This window comes from Chaetura pelagica, unplaced genomic scaffold (genome assembly GCF_000747805.2).
Source record: "Chaetura pelagica isolate M959 unplaced genomic scaffold, ChaPel_1.0 scaffold127, whole genome shotgun sequence".
Taxonomy (NCBI): Eukaryota; Metazoa; Chordata; class Aves; order Apodiformes; family Apodidae; genus Chaetura; species Chaetura pelagica.
Window position 1 is genome coordinate 37247 of NW_009953923.1, and position 18718 is coordinate 55964.

General features: G+C 35.6%; 1 protein-coding gene across 1 annotated transcript in view; it reads right to left on the bottom strand.

Moving 5' to 3' along the window:
• Nucleotides 1-412: 412 nt before the first annotated feature.
• The window catches only part of LOC104392188 (multidrug resistance protein 1-like), a 39447-nt gene continuing 21141 nt past the window's right edge, over nucleotides 413-18718 (bottom strand). Inside the window, exons 16-27 of the mRNA XM_010001554.1 lie at nucleotides 17715-17861; nucleotides 16941-17045; nucleotides 15484-15561; nucleotides 13964-14047; nucleotides 12796-12999; nucleotides 9721-9821; nucleotides 7854-7994; nucleotides 5689-5845; nucleotides 5073-5270; nucleotides 2858-3064; nucleotides 1996-2142; nucleotides 413-637 (exon numbers count right to left, since the gene is read on the bottom strand). Of these exons, the coding sequence (XP_009999856.1) occupies nucleotides 431-637; nucleotides 1996-2142; nucleotides 2858-3064; nucleotides 5073-5270; nucleotides 5689-5845; nucleotides 7854-7994; nucleotides 9721-9821; nucleotides 12796-12999; nucleotides 13964-14047; nucleotides 15484-15561; nucleotides 16941-17045; nucleotides 17715-17861 (1776 nt within the window). The 3' untranslated portion in view covers nucleotides 413-430. The remainder of the gene's footprint in view (nucleotides 638-1995; nucleotides 2143-2857; nucleotides 3065-5072; nucleotides 5271-5688; nucleotides 5846-7853; nucleotides 7995-9720; nucleotides 9822-12795; nucleotides 13000-13963; nucleotides 14048-15483; nucleotides 15562-16940; nucleotides 17046-17714; nucleotides 17862-18718) is intronic.

The window sequence follows — 18718 nt, forward strand, 5'->3', positions numbered from 1 at the left end:
AGTAACAAGCCTAAGAGGCCAGGAATGGCTGTATCATACACAGACACAATGAGGATAAGGCTTGAGGTTTGTTTCTGGCAACAGCAACACTATTTTTACTGAGTGTGAAAATGTTTGCAGATATGTCTGAGTACTGTGATTTTGACAGAGTTCAAAAAAACCTAATACTAAATACATTTGGCTTAGCATGGTTGCACTTTTATGAGTGCAATAGTTCTCTGCTTTGGCCACATAGTAAGAGTGCTTCTCAAAACTAGTAGAGAGAAAGTGGTATGTACATACTTAGTACTTTTTTTCACTGGACTTATGAAAGGAAGGAGGAAAACCAAAAGTATCAAGACTGACCATGATATGGAAATAATTACAGTGATAAAAATAGCAGTATTGAAATAATTACAATGGCAATTCTGTTATAAGTACTATCTTTAATTTACATGTTGGTTGATCCACTTTGAACATTGACCAGAGAATAGTAAATGCCTTTTTCAGCCAGGAGCTGTTGATGGGTCCCTTGTTCTACAACCTTGCCATTCTGGATCACAGCAATCTTGTCAGCATTTTGGATGGTGGAGAGGCGGTGAGCTATCACGATGCAAGTGCGACCTGTCCTGGCTTTATCCAGTGCTTCCTGGACAATCTGCACAATGGAGAAACCAGAAGATGAGCTGTAGTGGCAGCTGTGGCGAGATAAACCTCAATGGCCATCTTCAAAGTGAACTATAATATCACAATGAGGGAAAGGGCATATCTGTGGCCTTAGCTTCCTGTTTTAGTATTAGCCCGTGTTGGCAAGGAGTCAAAACTGTCATAGTGGATGATGCCATGATAGCCAAGAGGATGATATGGAACCAGGTTAATTGCTGTGATGTATGGTAGGAGAACAAGAGAAAATGGTAATAAATTGTAACAGAGCAGGTTCTGACTGGGTATAAGAAAAATATTCACTGCAAAGATAATTAAACATCAGAATAAGGAGAAAAGAGAGCTTGTTGAATCTCCTTGGAGATTTTCAAGGACCATACTGGTTGTAACACTAGTTTGAATTCAGCATTGGCCCTTGTTTGAAGAGCAGGCTCGATTAGCAGCCTACAGAGGTTCCTCCCATGACTGATTAATTATATATGGGAGCTAAATCAGCAGTCTTGGATCAACTACTACCATACAAGTTCTCATGATTTCACAGGGAGCCTCAAGAATCATGGGTTTCTTGAAGCTAGCACTGGCAGAAAAATACTGATAAGAATCTCTGCTTTGTTTTCTTGTTTCCCTATATTTATTAATGCAGAATAAAATAAGAAATGAAATGAAAACAAAGAATCCTAGATTAATCCTAAATTAATGGCATTTGCTGCCCAAACCTTATGTTTACATGCCTAGAATTGACCAGAACTTAGACAATATGGTTTGAGCTTTTCAGATTATAATACTTGCAACAATATTTGCCTCATTAATTTAAAGTATTTTTTGTAGAATCTGTGTTGATTTTCTACAGTGAGATTGTAAATCTGCTATACCAAGACTGTAGCTTTGGGCTTTTAAAAGAAATGAGATGAAAACTGGGAGTTTTTATACTAGCCATGAACATACAGCAAGGACAGGAGAACAATGGGAGAAGCAAGGAAAACATGAACACAAAATTTGGCTGTTCCCCAGAAAAGAATTCTCTGGCAGCATCCTCAATAATTTCACTTTCTAAAGTTTGTGTCTCCTGATGCATATTTGGTAGCACTTTTCCAATTGAACCCTGAAGAATTCCAGGTAAATGTCTTCCTCATTGCTACTTCTATCTGCTTGCTGCCATATAGATGGAAAAAAATCTGGGGTTTTGGCAAGAAGGAGTAAGACACATACATTTGTCTTTCAGCGTTAAAATGTAATTTGCATAAAACACTGTATTTCCAGCTTCGGGCTTTAATTTGTGGGATGGAGAACCATAATGATAACACAAACAAACATAGATTTAGATTCCAGACTCCCAGCCCAAAATCAAATTACCTTTTCACTTTCTGTATCTAAGGCAGATGTAGCTTCATCCAGCAGCAGAACTTGGGGCTGACGTACAAGAGCTCGGGCAATAGCAATGCGCTGTTTCTGGCCACCAGAAAGCTGAGTCCCCTTGTCTCCCACACGGGTATTGTATTTCTAGAAAGAATATAGTAAGTTCAGACTATGAATGCAAATTGATTCTGAGTTATATTTAAGCATATTCATTCTGACACCAGCCATCCATAAACTGCATATTCCATGCCAATAGCTCTCTGAAAACAGATGACCAGAATTACTAACTGCTGCAGATCTACAGATCTTTCACTAGGAGACTTCTTGGTAGCATCAAGCATTTAATACATTCAAAGCAATAACCTCTCTAAGGTTGGAAGGCAACACTATTCTCAATCAAGAGATAGAACAAGGCTCAGTAGAAGTCTATGACAACACTGGGGATCAAACCCTGAAATGAAGCACTCCAACCTAGCATCCTAAACAATCAGTTATTCTAATCCACATGTATTCATCCTGGAGTTAAAAAATAGCAATGTATACGATGTACCAGTTTCAGGTCAAATTATATACTATATATATACACAGACACAGACATATATACACTTTATCTGTACTACAGTTTTGGACAGTTATGTTTTTAATTTAGTGGACCAGCCAGTTCCAGACAAACTCATGTGTAGGTCACAGTAGTCTTTGAGGTATTACATATTTGGCTGCAAAAAGCACAAAAGTTTTTTTGAGACATTAGTATTTCAGGGAATTATTGTACACCAGGGAATCATAAACGGATACATTTTTTTTCCAGCTGCAGCTAGTCATCACCAGTTCTGAGTAGAAGAGAAAAGGAATAACTTACATCTGGCAGAGAGTCAATGAAGGAATGAATGTTGGCTTCTTTTGCTGCCTTAACAATTTCCTCGGGTGACACCTGCCGACTGTTATCTCCATACGCGATGTTCTCAGCAATGGTGCAGTCAAACAGGGTTGGTTCTTGAGAGACAATACCAATCTGAGCTCTCAGCCACTGGATATTTAGTGTCTTTGTATTTTTACCATCAAAGAGCTGAGAAACCAAACATTTTTACATTTCAGTCACATGGCTATATGTGTATTTGAGACATTGTAATTTCATACACGGAAGTTGTACTATTGCAGTTCTTTCCTTAGAGATATCATATTGAAAGCTCACATAATCCCTTCCCCTCCTTCTCTATGTTCCAAAATTTTCTAAGGATTATTATATGAAAGCGAGGATAGTCTCTTCTGCTGCATCTGTCCTTTTCTTTGCTTCAAGTTTTAACCAGGGTTTTGAAGACAGTGGAAGATGAGACATGCTGAGGCAACTTTAAAGAACTTTGAGTAAAATCCTTTGATTTCTTTCTTTGATGGTAAAACTTTCTTCAATTCTGCACATCCATTTCCACTGAAGGAACAGATAGGCATTGAAACAAAGAAAGAGTTGGGTTCATTTCACTCGTACCCTTCTAAACCCAGCATCCGATCTTACATTTATTTGTAATTTAATACCTGATAATGGACAAATTTACTCCCAGATTCCTTAAGATGTCATTTGCAACCAGTTGTCTTTATTTCTCCTAAATTTGGCTACTGAGTTGATATAATTGAGTATTAGAAAAATGACAACATAACATTTTTTTTCTGGATAGGCCAGTTTCATAATTGTACAAGTCATATCAACTTGGACACAAATATACCAGGACATTAAGAGGGCTGTTACACCTCCACTGGAACCACACAGAGCAGTGCTGAGGCTCTACTTTGGGTGACAGCTGGAGAATGGAAGATCTGTCCCCTTCATAGCACGGCTACTGGACATGATTAATCCAGTAATATAACAGTTTGTGCTAGAAGAGTCAATTCTCAGCCATTATAATCGAAAATCCACTGAAATCAGTGGCAGCATCTCTACATCTCCAGATGTAGAAAAAAAGAAAACCCAACAAAAACAAACAAACAAACAAAACCCACAAACAACTAGAAAGGAGAAATTGCTTTCAGCTACATAGATATTTGCCATTGCTTTCCTTAGAATAACAGCAGATTTGCAGGCTGCTAAGATCTGCTTCTTGTTCCTTATTAGATGTGAAAAAACACTGATTAAGGTAGAGAACTCAGTTGTTACGTATTTTGGATCCACCATACGGTTTCTATGCCAGGCCTCTGTGCTTTTCCCTTTAGTAAACCATTGTTGGTCTTTTATGGATACAAGGTCAAAAACATTGGTGATGAAGTTGTTCTTGGTTAAACATACTTTTAGATCATCTATAGTGCGTCTTGCTAAACATTGGTTTGCTACATGGGACATGTATGGGCATTTCCAACCTGAAAAAAAATTGTTCCTTGCATCTAGGCCTTATTTAAGTATTGCTTTATCCTTTGTGAGTATCTCTGCAGAGGCAAATTTTAAAATCCTTCTGAGTCTCAACTAATCCGACCCAAAATGTGTGGGTTCTTTTTCAAGCAAAATCTCTCAGCTCATTTACATCAAAGAGAAAAAAGCAATAAACGAAACAGTTATGTGAAAAAGTAAAAAAAGTTATGGATTAAGTAGTGTGTGAAACTCTAGATGTATTTTAAATCAAAATTACTGGAAGTATTTACAATCTATTGCTTGTGGGCATACTCTGAAAGATGTTTCTGACAAGTAAAAATTATTATAATTATTTTTGTCAGTGTTCACTTTTTTAGGAAAGAACAGATGACAAATTCTATTACTACATTACAAAGAAATAGATATGTATATATAATAACTTTTAAAGCATTAACATAAAAACCTCAGAAAAACAGCTCTGAATTCAAGGCCATCATTAGGTTGTGGATCAGGTATATTTTAATACACAGATATCATTTCATTAATTCATTATAATGTGGGAAACTGAGACTTTTTCCATAATATCATTCATTGCATTTAAGTGATCCACTGCTTGTCTTTAACATGAAAATATTTAGAAAATAAAAATGGAAGTATCTATTATATTCTATCACAACACACAAAACTAACGAGCACACCCTCATTTAACATTGTGAAACGTTCTTACAAAAATACTTACCATTTCTCCACCAAGTGGATCATAAAATCTCTCAAGCAGCTGAATAACAGTGCTCTTTCCACAGCCACTGCTACCAACAAGTGCCAGAGTTTGTCCTTTTTCTACTTTTAGATTCAAACCTTGGAGGATCTTGACCTCTGGTCGGTTTGGGTAGTTAAATGTCACATCTTTGACCGTAATGCTTCCACCAAATGTTTCCTATAATTGAAATAGTATCCCTGTTACATCTTCAAGACAATTTGACAGATGATTCAAATTGAACTGCAGAAGTCTGCAATAGTTTTGCATTTGCTGGAATGCTGACTAACTATTTGATCTGAATCTTTGTCAATCTATAAAATCAAAGTACAGTAGTGAAGTTATTGAAATTGCTCATAATTTTGCTGGTCGAACACACAAATTGTACCTTAACCAGATTTTCAAATCAAACAACCTTTAGATAATGTGGACTCTCACAATAGAGAACTTGGTCCATGTTGTGTTTGGATAAACTGTCTAGAATACATTGAGATGAGGAAATAATCAGAAGGAGAGGAAAAAGCAGTTTGAAGGAAGCAAGAAGACTACTGTCCATATGGTCAATAAATAATACTGCCATTACACATGACTGACTTACAGGCTTCACTCCTTCCTCGCTGTAACTGTCTATTGAGGGTACTCTTTCAAATAGCAGAAACAAGTGGGCTGCTGATATCTTGGCTTTGGCATAGTCTGGAGCAAAAGAGCTGCTTTGTCCTAATGCCATGGCTCCAAATACAACAGCTGAAAACACTCTATACAAGAAATCAGGGAAAAAAACAAAAAAGAACAAATAGACAGTGAAGAAAAGGACAATGGAAATGGGGCTGCAGTCAACTTTTTAAAGGGACTAAATTAAAAAAGACGAAGTAGTAACCATGTACTATTGCTTTAATTACTCACTTAGCTCCAGAAATTTGTTTTTATCCTCTTTTAATGAAGTGAGATAAACAAGCCTCCATTCCAAAATAAATGTTTTTGTTACTTTTTATCACTATTTTGTTTAATTATTAATACTGGTTAACTATATTAAGTACCAATCTGGGCTTGGAGGAAAGTGGTCAACAGATGGTAAAATCATTACATATACTCTGCTATTGCTGTGGTTTGCCTTCTGTGGTTCAATGACCTATGGGAGACAGTGACTCATTTTTAAGGCATCAACGAAAATAAGAAATCAAGTCTGTAACAAATGGGCAATAAAGATTTAATTTGCTATCACAACTCTGCTGGAAAAAACTCGAAGGGTTCCGCAAAAAAAGAGTTGAAAACTATGTTATAATTTTTTTTATATTGAATGTTGATGTACCTTTTAAGGCTACATTAGAATGGATTAAAAACCTGCTGCCCTCAGCTATTAATTACTGCCACATAACATAGCATTACTCATCCCTGAGAAATGGTAATTGACATCTGAGACTTCTTAGCCTGTTTTAAGTCAATGTGTCTAAATTAATATAAATTACATTAATATAATATATTAAAATACATATTATATAAATCAATCTGTTTTATTCTGCATTGGAACAGCCAAGAAAGGCTCACACAGTTTTAGATCAGACAATGCCTTCCAAAGCTAACTAAGCCACTGTAAGTTCACTCCTGCAGCTGGCTAGAGATGTTGAGCTACACATGGGATGCAGACACTTTGCAACACCTTTGTTAAATACCTTTAATGAGGCTGCCAAAAAAAATATATATATTAGTATGATAGATCTTTCTTATGTATTGAGGTCACTGATATCCACACTAGCAAAGTCTCATTCTTTTCATACTTGCTTCCATAGACCTATACTGCATCTTAAATTACAAATAATATTTCTTATGAGTTTATATATGATCTAAAATACTGAAATTTGGGGTTTTCGTAGGTATTATGGCAAACAATGCAATAAACAGTTCTTATAAACCCAAAATAAAAAACTAAGGAGCTAAGGATAGCTATAATTTCCAAATAATTCCTTTATTTTTTGTACAGTTGCTGCCCTTAACAGCCTATAAAGTGCCCTTAGAGACAAATAATTGTAGTATTGCTTGTATAATTTCAGATTGCAATGGATATTCCTTCTATGAATACTGCAAATTAGGGTATTTTTTTTGTAGTACCTGTCTCAGTCTGACTCCTGATTATGGGTGTGTACAGTAGTCTGCATACTGTTCTAACATTTGTGGTTCGTACTTTCATTTCCCACACAAAATTGGTTCAAGTAAGTGAACAAGCTTCTTATCAGAATGTCATCTGAAATTATTTCGTTATCTTTCCTTTGTAGTGAACAGCATCTACTTTATGGAATCCTGTTCTCCAATTATTTAACATGTATTTTAGATAATATTTCATATTTCAATGAATAAACTTGACATAGAAATAATAAAGACTAATGGCCTATTCTCAACATTTTTTTTAGAATATTATTATGGTTCAGCAAACAGGTACAACTGTTTTTCTAGAACAGAGAGAGGACCTTGCAGTTACATGAACAATAAGATTGATGACAATAAACAAACTGACAAAAGATACTCTAGAAAATATAATAGTCCCAAATAAATACAGAAAAGGAAATCCAAAATCAGGCCTATCTGAATAGCTCAGACTTTATAGTCACCTAGATTATCTGCTTTGTAATACGCTTTCACTACCTTCAAGTACAGAAGAACTACCTGCCTGTTTTCTCATAGGTTACCCAGTGGATTCCTAATACCTCTAGCAGTAAACAAAGACCTGTGTCTGGGCTGACAGAGAAAGACTGCAAAAGAGGTACTTACAGAAACACATCTTTAAAATTCATCTTTCCATTTACCACTAGATAAGCACCAAACCGGAAACAGCCAGCATAGGTAAAGAACATCATGGCCTGTGAAAGGGCAAAACAAAATCCAAATACATGTGCCTTCTTCACAGAATTTCTGTAAGAGAGAATGCATGTTTCCATAAAAATGTGCAATCACACTTACGTCCTGGTGTGCAAAACCCAAATGATTGACTTCAGATGAATGGGAAGTGTACTCATGTCTAAACAACATAATCCCTTGTCTCCTATTAGACTGTGTCCAAGAGAAAGTTAGTTTTGTTTCCAGAATTCTATTTATTTCCAAGAACAGCGTGGAATATGGGTATAGAAAAAGATAACACCTTAGCTGCTATGTATAATTACTGTCTTACTATCATCTAGTTTGAGTGTTAGAACACTTTATACTTCAGTCCTTGATTACCACTTTGAAGGTGTGAATAACGTTTCAAATTGTACTACTACTGCATCACACAAGAAGGAAAAAAAAGCAGCAGCTCACCTTCAGCCAAAGCCAAATTTTGGGGTTTGTTTTTCTTTACTTGCAATTTTATGTTTACCAAATACTGATCTATTAAAGATTTCAATATTATATACTTGAGGATTTGTATCTTTTCCATTTAATCAGTCAAAATTCCTCTCTCAAATAAGATTAACCCTGAGTGTATGATGCAGAAATTAGATTTTGGGTGATAAAACTATGCCTGTAACTAAAAACAAGGCAGAGAGAAAATTTCCTGTAACGAAGAATGATACAAGAAAAAAAGAAAGAAATATTTAAATTTCTTTGATGCTATTACTAAGTCACAGCTGCATGGTCCCTTATGGGACCAGCTGCTTTTTTTATTTAATATGAGGCTGTTGTTACTGCCCTTTTATGTAGCTGATTTGTGCATTAATGCAGTATAAGAGAAGGCCCAAGCTCAGTTTTAATGAAATAGAAACTCTTTGCCTAATCAGTGGTTTAACATGCACTGAAACATTAACTGAAAAACATGCTTCTTGCCTCTGCCACACAAACTGACCCACAGGGCAGTAAGTTCTTATTAATACTAGAACAACATTAAGACTAAAGTCTTGGAGCAATCCCACCAGTGTCAACTTTGAGAATGGTCAGGCACTGTCCTGGAAGTTCTGAGATACGGACTCACAACCTAACAGCCTGAGAAAAAAGTTAAGTAGTATCTTTTATACTTTGCACTGTGCTCTAAGCACTCAATTATTATGGTAGATGTATTAGTAGCACCCCTACTTATCTCCCATCATATCTGAATACCTATGTCGTTTCCTTTATTTTTCACATGGATCTCTGAAAAGGAAATACTTTATTCTAGAACAAATTCAATTTTAATTTCCAGTATCTTTTCAGTTTTTAACTTCAAGAGTTTCCAATTTTTATTTAGTCCAGGCAAATTTAAATTCCTTTTTTTTTAATCAGTTACGAACCAGTAAGTAATCAAATGTTTTAAATCCTATTTATATATTAAAAAATGGCTTACTGACATATTCAATTTACATTAAAAAGTTTTGATTAAACTTCTGAAACACTTCAGGTGAGCGGTTAGACTAGATGACTTCCAAAGCTCACTTAAAACTAACTATTTCCCAAACTAAGCGACATTGCAATAGAAGATATCTATATTATCAAAGAAAATTAAATAAAAGAACAAAAGTCTTGGCTAGTGGTTGCATTTGTTAAAAAAATATGCATAATATTTACATTACTTCTGATGCAATTCAACTATGTTGTACACACTAAAAAAAAACAACCAAGTGTTAGGCCAAGTAAATGTTTTTAATTTGCATAACTTAAATACGTATTTATTAGCTTATTTTTATTTTACCTGTATGGTACAATCAAATGTTCTCTGTACATCAACTCGAATTTTCTTTCTCGGGTCAAGCTAGCAACAGTTCTAATATTTGTTATGGCTTCTGTAGCAACCTGTAATAGAAACACAAATGTTATAATCAAATACTCTAAGGAATTCTGCAATTTCTTATTCTAAACTAATAAAAGAGTCTGCTGGAATAGAATTCTACGATTTTCAATAATTGTTATTAAAATCATAGACCTTTGATATCAAAAGTAAGCATTTTACATTTTTCTTTTGATAACAGTAGCATTTTCTGATGATGCTCAGAATTTTCTTATAAGACCTCTTCAATGTACTGAAAAAAAAATAATCAGACAGCACTGACAATCGTGGAGAAGATACTGAATAAGAAAATGGGCAATTTAACATTCAACTTCCAGTCCACTGAGTTTGGGCCATAATCAGAACATCCAGGGTACTTATGTGCCTAGAGCCTAGCTTATATCTCAGCAGTAAATATTTGATCTAATCAATAATACCTTCTATAAGGCTGCATATTCTTCAAACTTGAGTCATGTGCATACACAAAGATACCCAGTAACAGTTAAAGGCAGCAGATGCACACCTACATGGCAGCAACAGATTCACGGCTTTTATGTCGTCTGTTAAGTCTGTGCAGGTGCCTGTAAAGTCTTTCTCAGTGACAACCCAGTGAGTCTAGAAGCCTGTATGGTTGATTCATTCAATATGCACGTAGAAGAGGATGATGCTTGGAAATGGCCAACAGAAGACATTGGGAACAATCACATCTCTTTAGACATCAGAACTAGTGCTGCATCACTCTATTCACCTCTGACCTATGAGGAGTGGCTGAGGTCACTTGGTTTGTTCAGCTTAGAGAAGGGAAGTCTGAGGGGTGACCTGATTGCAGTCTACAGCTTCCTCAAGGGGAGCAGTGGAGGGGAAGCACTGATCTCCTGATAGGACAAGAGGAAATGGAATGAAGCTATTCCAGGAGAAGGTCAGATGGGACATGAGGAAAAGGTGGTTGGTCACCGGAATGGGCTCCCCAGGGAAGTGGTCATGGCACCAAGCCTGTCAGAGTTCAAGGAGTGTCTGGATGACAGTAATAGTCATACGGTTTAGTTTTAGGCAGTCCTATGAGAAGCAGGGGGTTGGACAATTATTCTTGTGGGTCCTTTCCATGTGAGATATTATATGTTTCTAATTCTATGAACAGAATGAAATTCTGCTCTGAAAAATAATCTTGCACATTATGTCTTAAAGGACACCAGAATTATGGCAATCAATCATACAGTTCAAATGCCTAACAGAGGACAGAAAACAGAAAAACAAATATCCTCCAGACCCTGCTACTTTTATCTAAGTTATCTAAACCAGAGACCTGAAAGCATGAACTGTCATTAAACACTTTAATGGTGGTACTGTTATCTTTGTTCTAAAATATAAGAGTATCATTATCTTATAGCCTCAGTAATGCTTGGGCCAATATTTGAAAATTCACACATAATTGACTAACTCATTGATTTGAATGTAATACACAACGTTAATGAAAACAAAGAAATTAAATTGATTTTATTATTCTTAATTACATTATTACATGAAGAAAAGCAAGTGTTTTCTCAAGTTTGTTTTTTTTTTAAATCATTAATTTTTGTAACACCTGTGCTAATTCTTCACTGACTGCTGCATTAAGAAAGTCTCTAGTCCCTATTCCAAGAATTGCCAATTTTTTTTTCTGTTGTATCTTACAACAAAACAATGTGAAATAAATGTTCAGCCATTAGAAAGAAGAAGCAGAACAAATTTAGTCAGCTGAAAGGAAAGCAAATGCATCCTTCATTTTGTACAAAAAAAGCCCATGGAAAGATCATTATGCACAATTTCCTGTGAACTCGGAGGGACAAAAATATTTTCCAGCAATTTTATCTGCAGACATGACGAAAGGAAATCAAACTTATCTAGTAAACAGGAGTTACTGGGAAGGGTAACTGAATTAAGGTGAAGTCACTGGATCCAACAAAACTAGAATGCAATTAATCTACCTAGGCACTCTCTGCCTATCTAGACTCTTTCTCCAGTATCATTGACTGGAGTGGGAAGGACTCTTCAGTTGACCACATACAGGAAGCTTGTGCCACTGGAGATCCTCTTAGGATACTAAAAACATTTGGGTAAGGCATGGCAGATATGCCATAGACCCATACCCTTCTGAAATGGCAGCTGGAGACCACCCAGACACTATGGCATCTCCAATAACCATAAGGGGACATTAGATTCGCAGGCCATACGCAGACACATACTCTTAAACATCAACTCTGAACACTGTTACAGTTACTTATCTGCATGGCCCTAGAAAAATAATTTTCTTCTCAATAACTTTTAAAACCAGTAGGAAATAGGAAGGGATTTTAGAAAAATTTTACCTTAAAAAAAGCAATATCTGGGAAGTGATGATTTACTTGTTCTGTCCCAAAAGGACTTTAGGAATGAAGTGACACTAAATGTCTTCATCTAATTTCTTAAACAAGAGTCTAGCCTTCTCGCTTTTCAGTTCTCATCTTTCTCTTGCACTCAAGGAATAAAGAAATGGCAAAACAGACTCAGAAACCAGTGGATATATACATATTATCCCTGCAAACATTAATAAAATGAAACAGAAAAAAAAAAGGGCAGTATAATATATATAAGACAGATGACATGCCAAAAAGGGATGACAGAAAAAAGAGAATGTCAAAATGAAGTTGGTTGCAAAATAAGGAAAACAGAGATGAACAAAACAGGAAGGAGAAAAGAATGTGACAGAATAGTGTTTGCTGCAATCTGGGGTTATCAATTATAAAAATAAATACCAGGTAATAACATAAGTCTTCAATTATTACTGAAGAGATGTTACACTTTGTAGATCTATTAGTGTAATTACATAGGGTTTGGCCATCTCTGGAAGTTATCTTTTACAATTTGTTCAGTATTTGGCAGTAATACATCCATCATCAATGCTTTGGTAAACATGACTGTATTACAAAGAAATTACGAAGAAATACACATTACAGAGAAATAGATAAACTTCTCTAGACCCACCTTTCCTGCAACTTCCAGCTCTGCTTTATCTTTTTTAGCATGCCCAGCCAACATCTTCATTTCAATCATTCCTGCCACTGCAATGATTGGCACAACGGCTAGAAGTAGCAGGGTCAGCTGCCAGCCATAAACTAATGATATAACAATTCCAGTCCCCAGGTTAGCTATGTTTTGGGCAATTAATGCAAGTCTGACACCAGTTGCCTGGAGGAAGAAAAAAAGACATTTCTTGCTAATATAACTTTAAAAAGTAAAGCAATTTTATTGATAATATTCCTGAATCTCAAAACACTAAGACTAAGAAAATCTTAACTCAGTTCTGCTGTTTTTCAACAGAAGTCTTTCTTAAATGATTTTCTACAAAATTATCTACATCACGTTTAATTTTTCTCTCCTCATATTCTGATTATTTATATTTGCCCTGCAATTTCTAAATACTGGTCTTGAATCTGAACAGACTTTAACCATATCATATTGGTAATACTCACAGTTAAACAGTAAAATCCGTCATATTTTGTAGATCATGCAGCTAGCTTTATAAATCATCACACAGAGAGCAAGAAGAACATTAAATGTTTAACTTCTATTTTGGAAATGAAGCCAAGGATACTACACAACTCCTTGGTTCAGAAAAAAAGCACGTAACTTCATGCAGCAATAACAATTTACTTAAGCACACACAAATAATTACATCCAGTGCTCTTTAGCCTAATATTACAGATCCATGAAATTCCACCAATTACTTCTAAAGAATCTCCAAGAAGTACCCAGGATAAGGAAGTCTATTGCTACTATATCTAATTTTTCTCATGTTAGACATGTGTACCATCAAAAAAATAGCAGGATATCATAAACTGAAAAAATTTAGATACTTATCTTTAGGTAAATAAGATGTCTCTAAACAGACTTTTTAGATAAAGAGATTCCCAATGAGTTTGTTTAATAATGAAGATCACAGTACAGCAGACTAGTAAACTTAAAAAAATTAATTTACTTGGAAGTTATTTTGTAAACATATATTTCCATCCCTGTTAAAAAACACATCAGTGCATTCTATACCATCTACAGTTTTATAGCAAATTTCAGTTATCGAACCAGTCAAATCCAAGCTGCAACTTTACTACATACTAAACCAAATGCAAAAAATTCCCCTAAAAATTTTACTTACTCCTTTGACTTGTGAGGCATCATTAGCAAGTCTTGTAGTTAATGCTCCAGTGCTATTTTTAGGATTATCAAACCAGCTCATGTCCTACAATAGGAAACATTTTATTAGGGCCAGTTTTTGGACATTTCATACAAACCACAAAGTAAAACTGAGGTCTACAGAATATAATTGAATTCGTTGTCAGAAGACTGTCTGTGGCAGCGCATCAGTTCTGTGTTTTTAATTGTCTAATTCCTTCACTGCACAATGAATATTTTTTTTTAAAAAAAGAAAGAAAAAAGTATATGCTTGTGCATGATCTGACATGTACACTGTCACTACTGAGAAGGAAAGAAAGCAGCCTGGAGGATTCCCAAACCCAAAATCTGCCCTCTCCCACTGCTGCTGAAACTGCATCTCCTTGAAGGAGATGACTCCAGTCACACTCCTTCACCAGAACAAAGGTGTTTGGGGATGAATAAAGTGTAAAGAATTGTCAATGTAAAAACTCTCAATTCATTGCTTTGTTCTTCCCCAGATTGAATGAGCTTCTTTGGAAGTTATGAGAAAATTAATACCCAACAAAACCCCACAAACTGGTCTATCTGATCAAAGTCAATTGTTTGGGTCAGATAGGCAGTTTGTAATTTATTAAATGTTACCAAATACCTGATTTAAACTTTAATGTGCAACATGCATTAGATGAAGACCAGTTGATGTATAAGCATTTTTTGAGACTATTGTTAGATTGCTCTTTCATTCCAGTTTCAGTGAGGTTGATGTATAAATCATATTTTTCAGACAACAGCTTTCTGTCCGCATTGCAAATCATCATGTGCACATTAATCAAATTCTGTGTCTACATACAACTTTAAGTGCAAGATATAAAACCCTAGAAATATTATATTGCATATTTGAAAATCTAAAACACTAATCCTGAAATCATGCAACATTGAGGGCAATTTAGATAACAACATTAATTACTTAAAAACTCTATTAATATATTTAATTATTTGAAATGTAGTACTATTTAATATTTTTTAATTCTCTGAAAGTGACTTCAGATTTAAGTACACAATCCCGTTATCAACAAACAAAAATTATAGATTTGGGAACTCTCTGAAAGTGATATTCAATAAGGAAATACAAACATATCTGTACATATTACAGTTTAAACCAGACATTTTAAGTAACAGTTACCATGTAAGCTGCATTGCATTGCATTTCTCTAGAGGAGAAAGGGCACCAAGAAAGCAAAGTAGGCAAAGGAACACGTGATGGGACACTGCTGGTGCACATCAACCTGCCGGGCTGTAGTAACTTGGCTGTGTATCTAAGTCCTTACAAGGAGTATACGAAAGAATCTTATATTGATTTAAGACACTACCTCTAAGGATTCTTTGCTTAACCACATGTAACTAATTGAACTGGTTTCTAGACTGACTGAAAGAATCTTCTCTGTAGACAAGTTATAATGTGACAAAAGAATGTTATTTTATATCTATACAATGAATTATTTTTTAAATTTGAAATTGTTTTACCTGTCTAAGCATGGCTTTAAATGCCATGAATCGAAGCCTCATTGTAAGAATTTCTCCAGCTTTGCCAAATGTGAAGCCCTATTTGAAAGAAGGTACACTGTTTAGAGTACTAACACAATGTTTGTGTCTATTAAAAAAAATAATTCAGTTACATTGTCTCTACAATGTTAAAGTACAAAATATTGCAGTTCTGATTGCACAAAGCAAATGTAAGAACAGGTTTAATATTAATAAATTCTAGAAGGTTCACAGTCCCAACATTCAAATATAATTTCTCAAAAAATATACAGAGCACAGCAATATTTCCCAGCACTACTTCACCAGCATGCTTCAAGGTAGGCAATTTGCACAACTATGTGACTTCAAAACAAAAAGAAATCACAAAAGAACATAAGAAAGCAGGCAATATATAAAGATATTATAATAATGTTTTAATTTTAAAAAAATTCTTATTAACTTGGGGGTGTTACATTCCAGTGAACTCTTCCCATTCATATTTAAAACACTATCTGAACATCTTTAAATTGAGTAAACTTGTCATAGCTATCTACAACTCAGTCTCCTACACTCAAGGCCTTCTTGCATGCACGTGCAACAAGACAATTCTATAAATAAATTAAGTTTTTACAGGAGACTGTTTATGCTGCTTTCCCAAGTACACTTTATTATTTCACTGTGTAGGCTTATTTAACGGATAAAAATATAAAAACATATTCAGAAATTATAAACCATACTATATATTAGAATACTCAAATACCAAAGTTTGCACCTGTATGATTACTAGCTTTTTCTTTTTTTAACTGTGGCACTGCTGTATCAATTAGATACATGTAAGATTGAGGGTGAAGTTAAAATACTTTTTTTTGTAAAGTTGAGATGACTACAGATGTCAGCGAGAGCAGGGGATTGGGTATTACTATTCAATCATTAGTATTCAAGCAGGAGCTGAATATCAGCATGATGGGTGTTACCTGAGAAACAGGATGTGCATCTCTGGGGGGGGCACACATAAGGTAAGACTTGAAGGAATTAGGGGAGTAAAGAATTGGAGAGCTAAGGCAGGAGACTGGTAGATTTGCAAGTACTACCAGCTTCAAATAGTAGAGCTTGAGGGTGAGAAGGGAGAAGTAAAGGTCGAAGGAGTTGGCCATTAGGTGGCAATGGAAAAAAAGAGTGAGAGAATCCAGGGTTTCATGCTGAGATGTGTTTGACTGGTCAAGAAAAGGGGGAGTTCTGAAGTGAAGAGAACAGAATAGGTTGGAAGGTCTCTAGCACCTGAGAAAGTCTAGATAAAAAAAGATTCAGTTCAGCAGAAGACACATCTAGAACTGTAAATGTGGGTTCTGGTTTGAGTTGGAGGAATGTATTAAGAAGATTTTAAAAAATGCAGTATAGTCAAGATTTGGTTTCTAAAACATGATGAACAATTGTAATAAATCTAAAATAATAAGACATACCTGTAAAAAGAAAGTAAAAAAGGAAATGATTCCAAGTACTAAAAACAGCACTGAATATAAGTTGCTTTTCTCTCTTAAAACGGTCTTGTCAGTTTCTGCAAACACCTACAAAATAATATTCAAACTAAAATTGTTTAATCAACTCATAATCTAAAATATTTTCATCTTTCTCAATATCTATGCTTGGTAGTCATTTGCATTCATATAAAATTTGAGTATATGTTACACAGGATCATAGGTATAAGCAAATTTCAGGTTGCAGCAAGATTTTTAGGATTTTGTAAATCACAGAATCATAGAATGGCTCAAGTTGGAAGGGACCTTCAAAGACCATCTAGTCCAACCCCCTTGTCATGTGCAGGGATACCTCCCACTGGAACAGTTTTCTCAAAGCCCCATCCAACCCGCCCTTGAACATTTCAAGGGATGGGGCATCCACAAATTTTCTGAGCAAACTGTGTGAGTGTCTCATCCTTCTCACAGTAAAGAATATCTCCCTAATATCCAATGTAAATCTTCTCTCTTTCAGTTTGAAACTGTTCCCCCCCACAACCTATTATTACGTGCCCTCATAAAGAGTCTCTTTCCAACTTTCTTGTTGGTTCTCATCAGGTACTGGAAGGTGTCTATAAATCTCATAATTCTTCAGATTTTTGTAACAGTGCTTCATCCACTACTCAACTTCATTAAGCAGTGATGGTTTAATATGTGGTTTTCTTAGAAATAAATTTTGTAGACTTTACAGTTTATTTTTCTTTTTTGATTCAAACTTACCCCTATAATTTCTGAAAATATGATTGAAAAAGCAGGTTGTAAAGCTCCATTGATGATTGCACATATAGTTCCAAATAAAAAGTATGGCCATTCAGTTTTGTTCAGCTTCATAATTTTCAGAAATGAAGCTGGAGGTAATTCTTCATCCTAAAAAAATGGGAATTCTGTTAGTACAAATATATATGCATTTGAAGAAACATGGAGAAAGAGAAATTGATAGTCAATTTGCTACTTCCAGAATCTACTCAGGAGAAGTAAAAATGTATACTTTTTAATAACATGAATAATTAACTAATTATACATTTATTTAAATTATTTTAATACAAGGAAGGAATAGCTGTTAGAATATATCTAAAGTCCTTGTCATCGTGTTTTAGTTTATCTGTATAATTTTCACTGATCAATGCTCTTGGTATTGGTCCATGGTGACTGAACTATTGATTCTGGGCATGTTGCTGTGTGTAATCCATGTCTAGATTCATTGTAATTGTTCATTAAGCAATATATAACTGCAAACTATTTCCACAAATATGAAGGCAGTCATGTTTGCTGTATGGTTTTTCTGTAAAGACTGTGTTTTGTTGAAAGGGTGTGTGTCAGGCCAACTGTGAAGGACCAGGTATTTCCTTACACGAACATGAAATGTCCTTTGAGTCAGCCGACAAAACTGACTTAAAACGGTGTCTCCACGCGGCAGGAAACCCCCTCTGTGTGTGTGTGGGGGGGAGCAGCTGCTGCAGGGGAGGAGCCGTGGCCGGAAGCAGGGGCAGGACTAGGTCCCGCCTGATTGGCTGAAAAGCCCGGAAATGCAAAACTGGCGCCGAAGAACCCCATGAGAGAGGCAGCGCGACACGCCCCTCTCTCTCTCTCTCTCTCCTCGTGTGTTCGAGGCGGTCGTCTACACACACAGCCTGCCGCCGCCATTTTTCCTGCCGCGCGCTGCCGCCCGTCCCCGCTGCTGGGAGCTGCCCTGCGGCAGAGCCGCCCGCTGCAGAGCCTGCCCG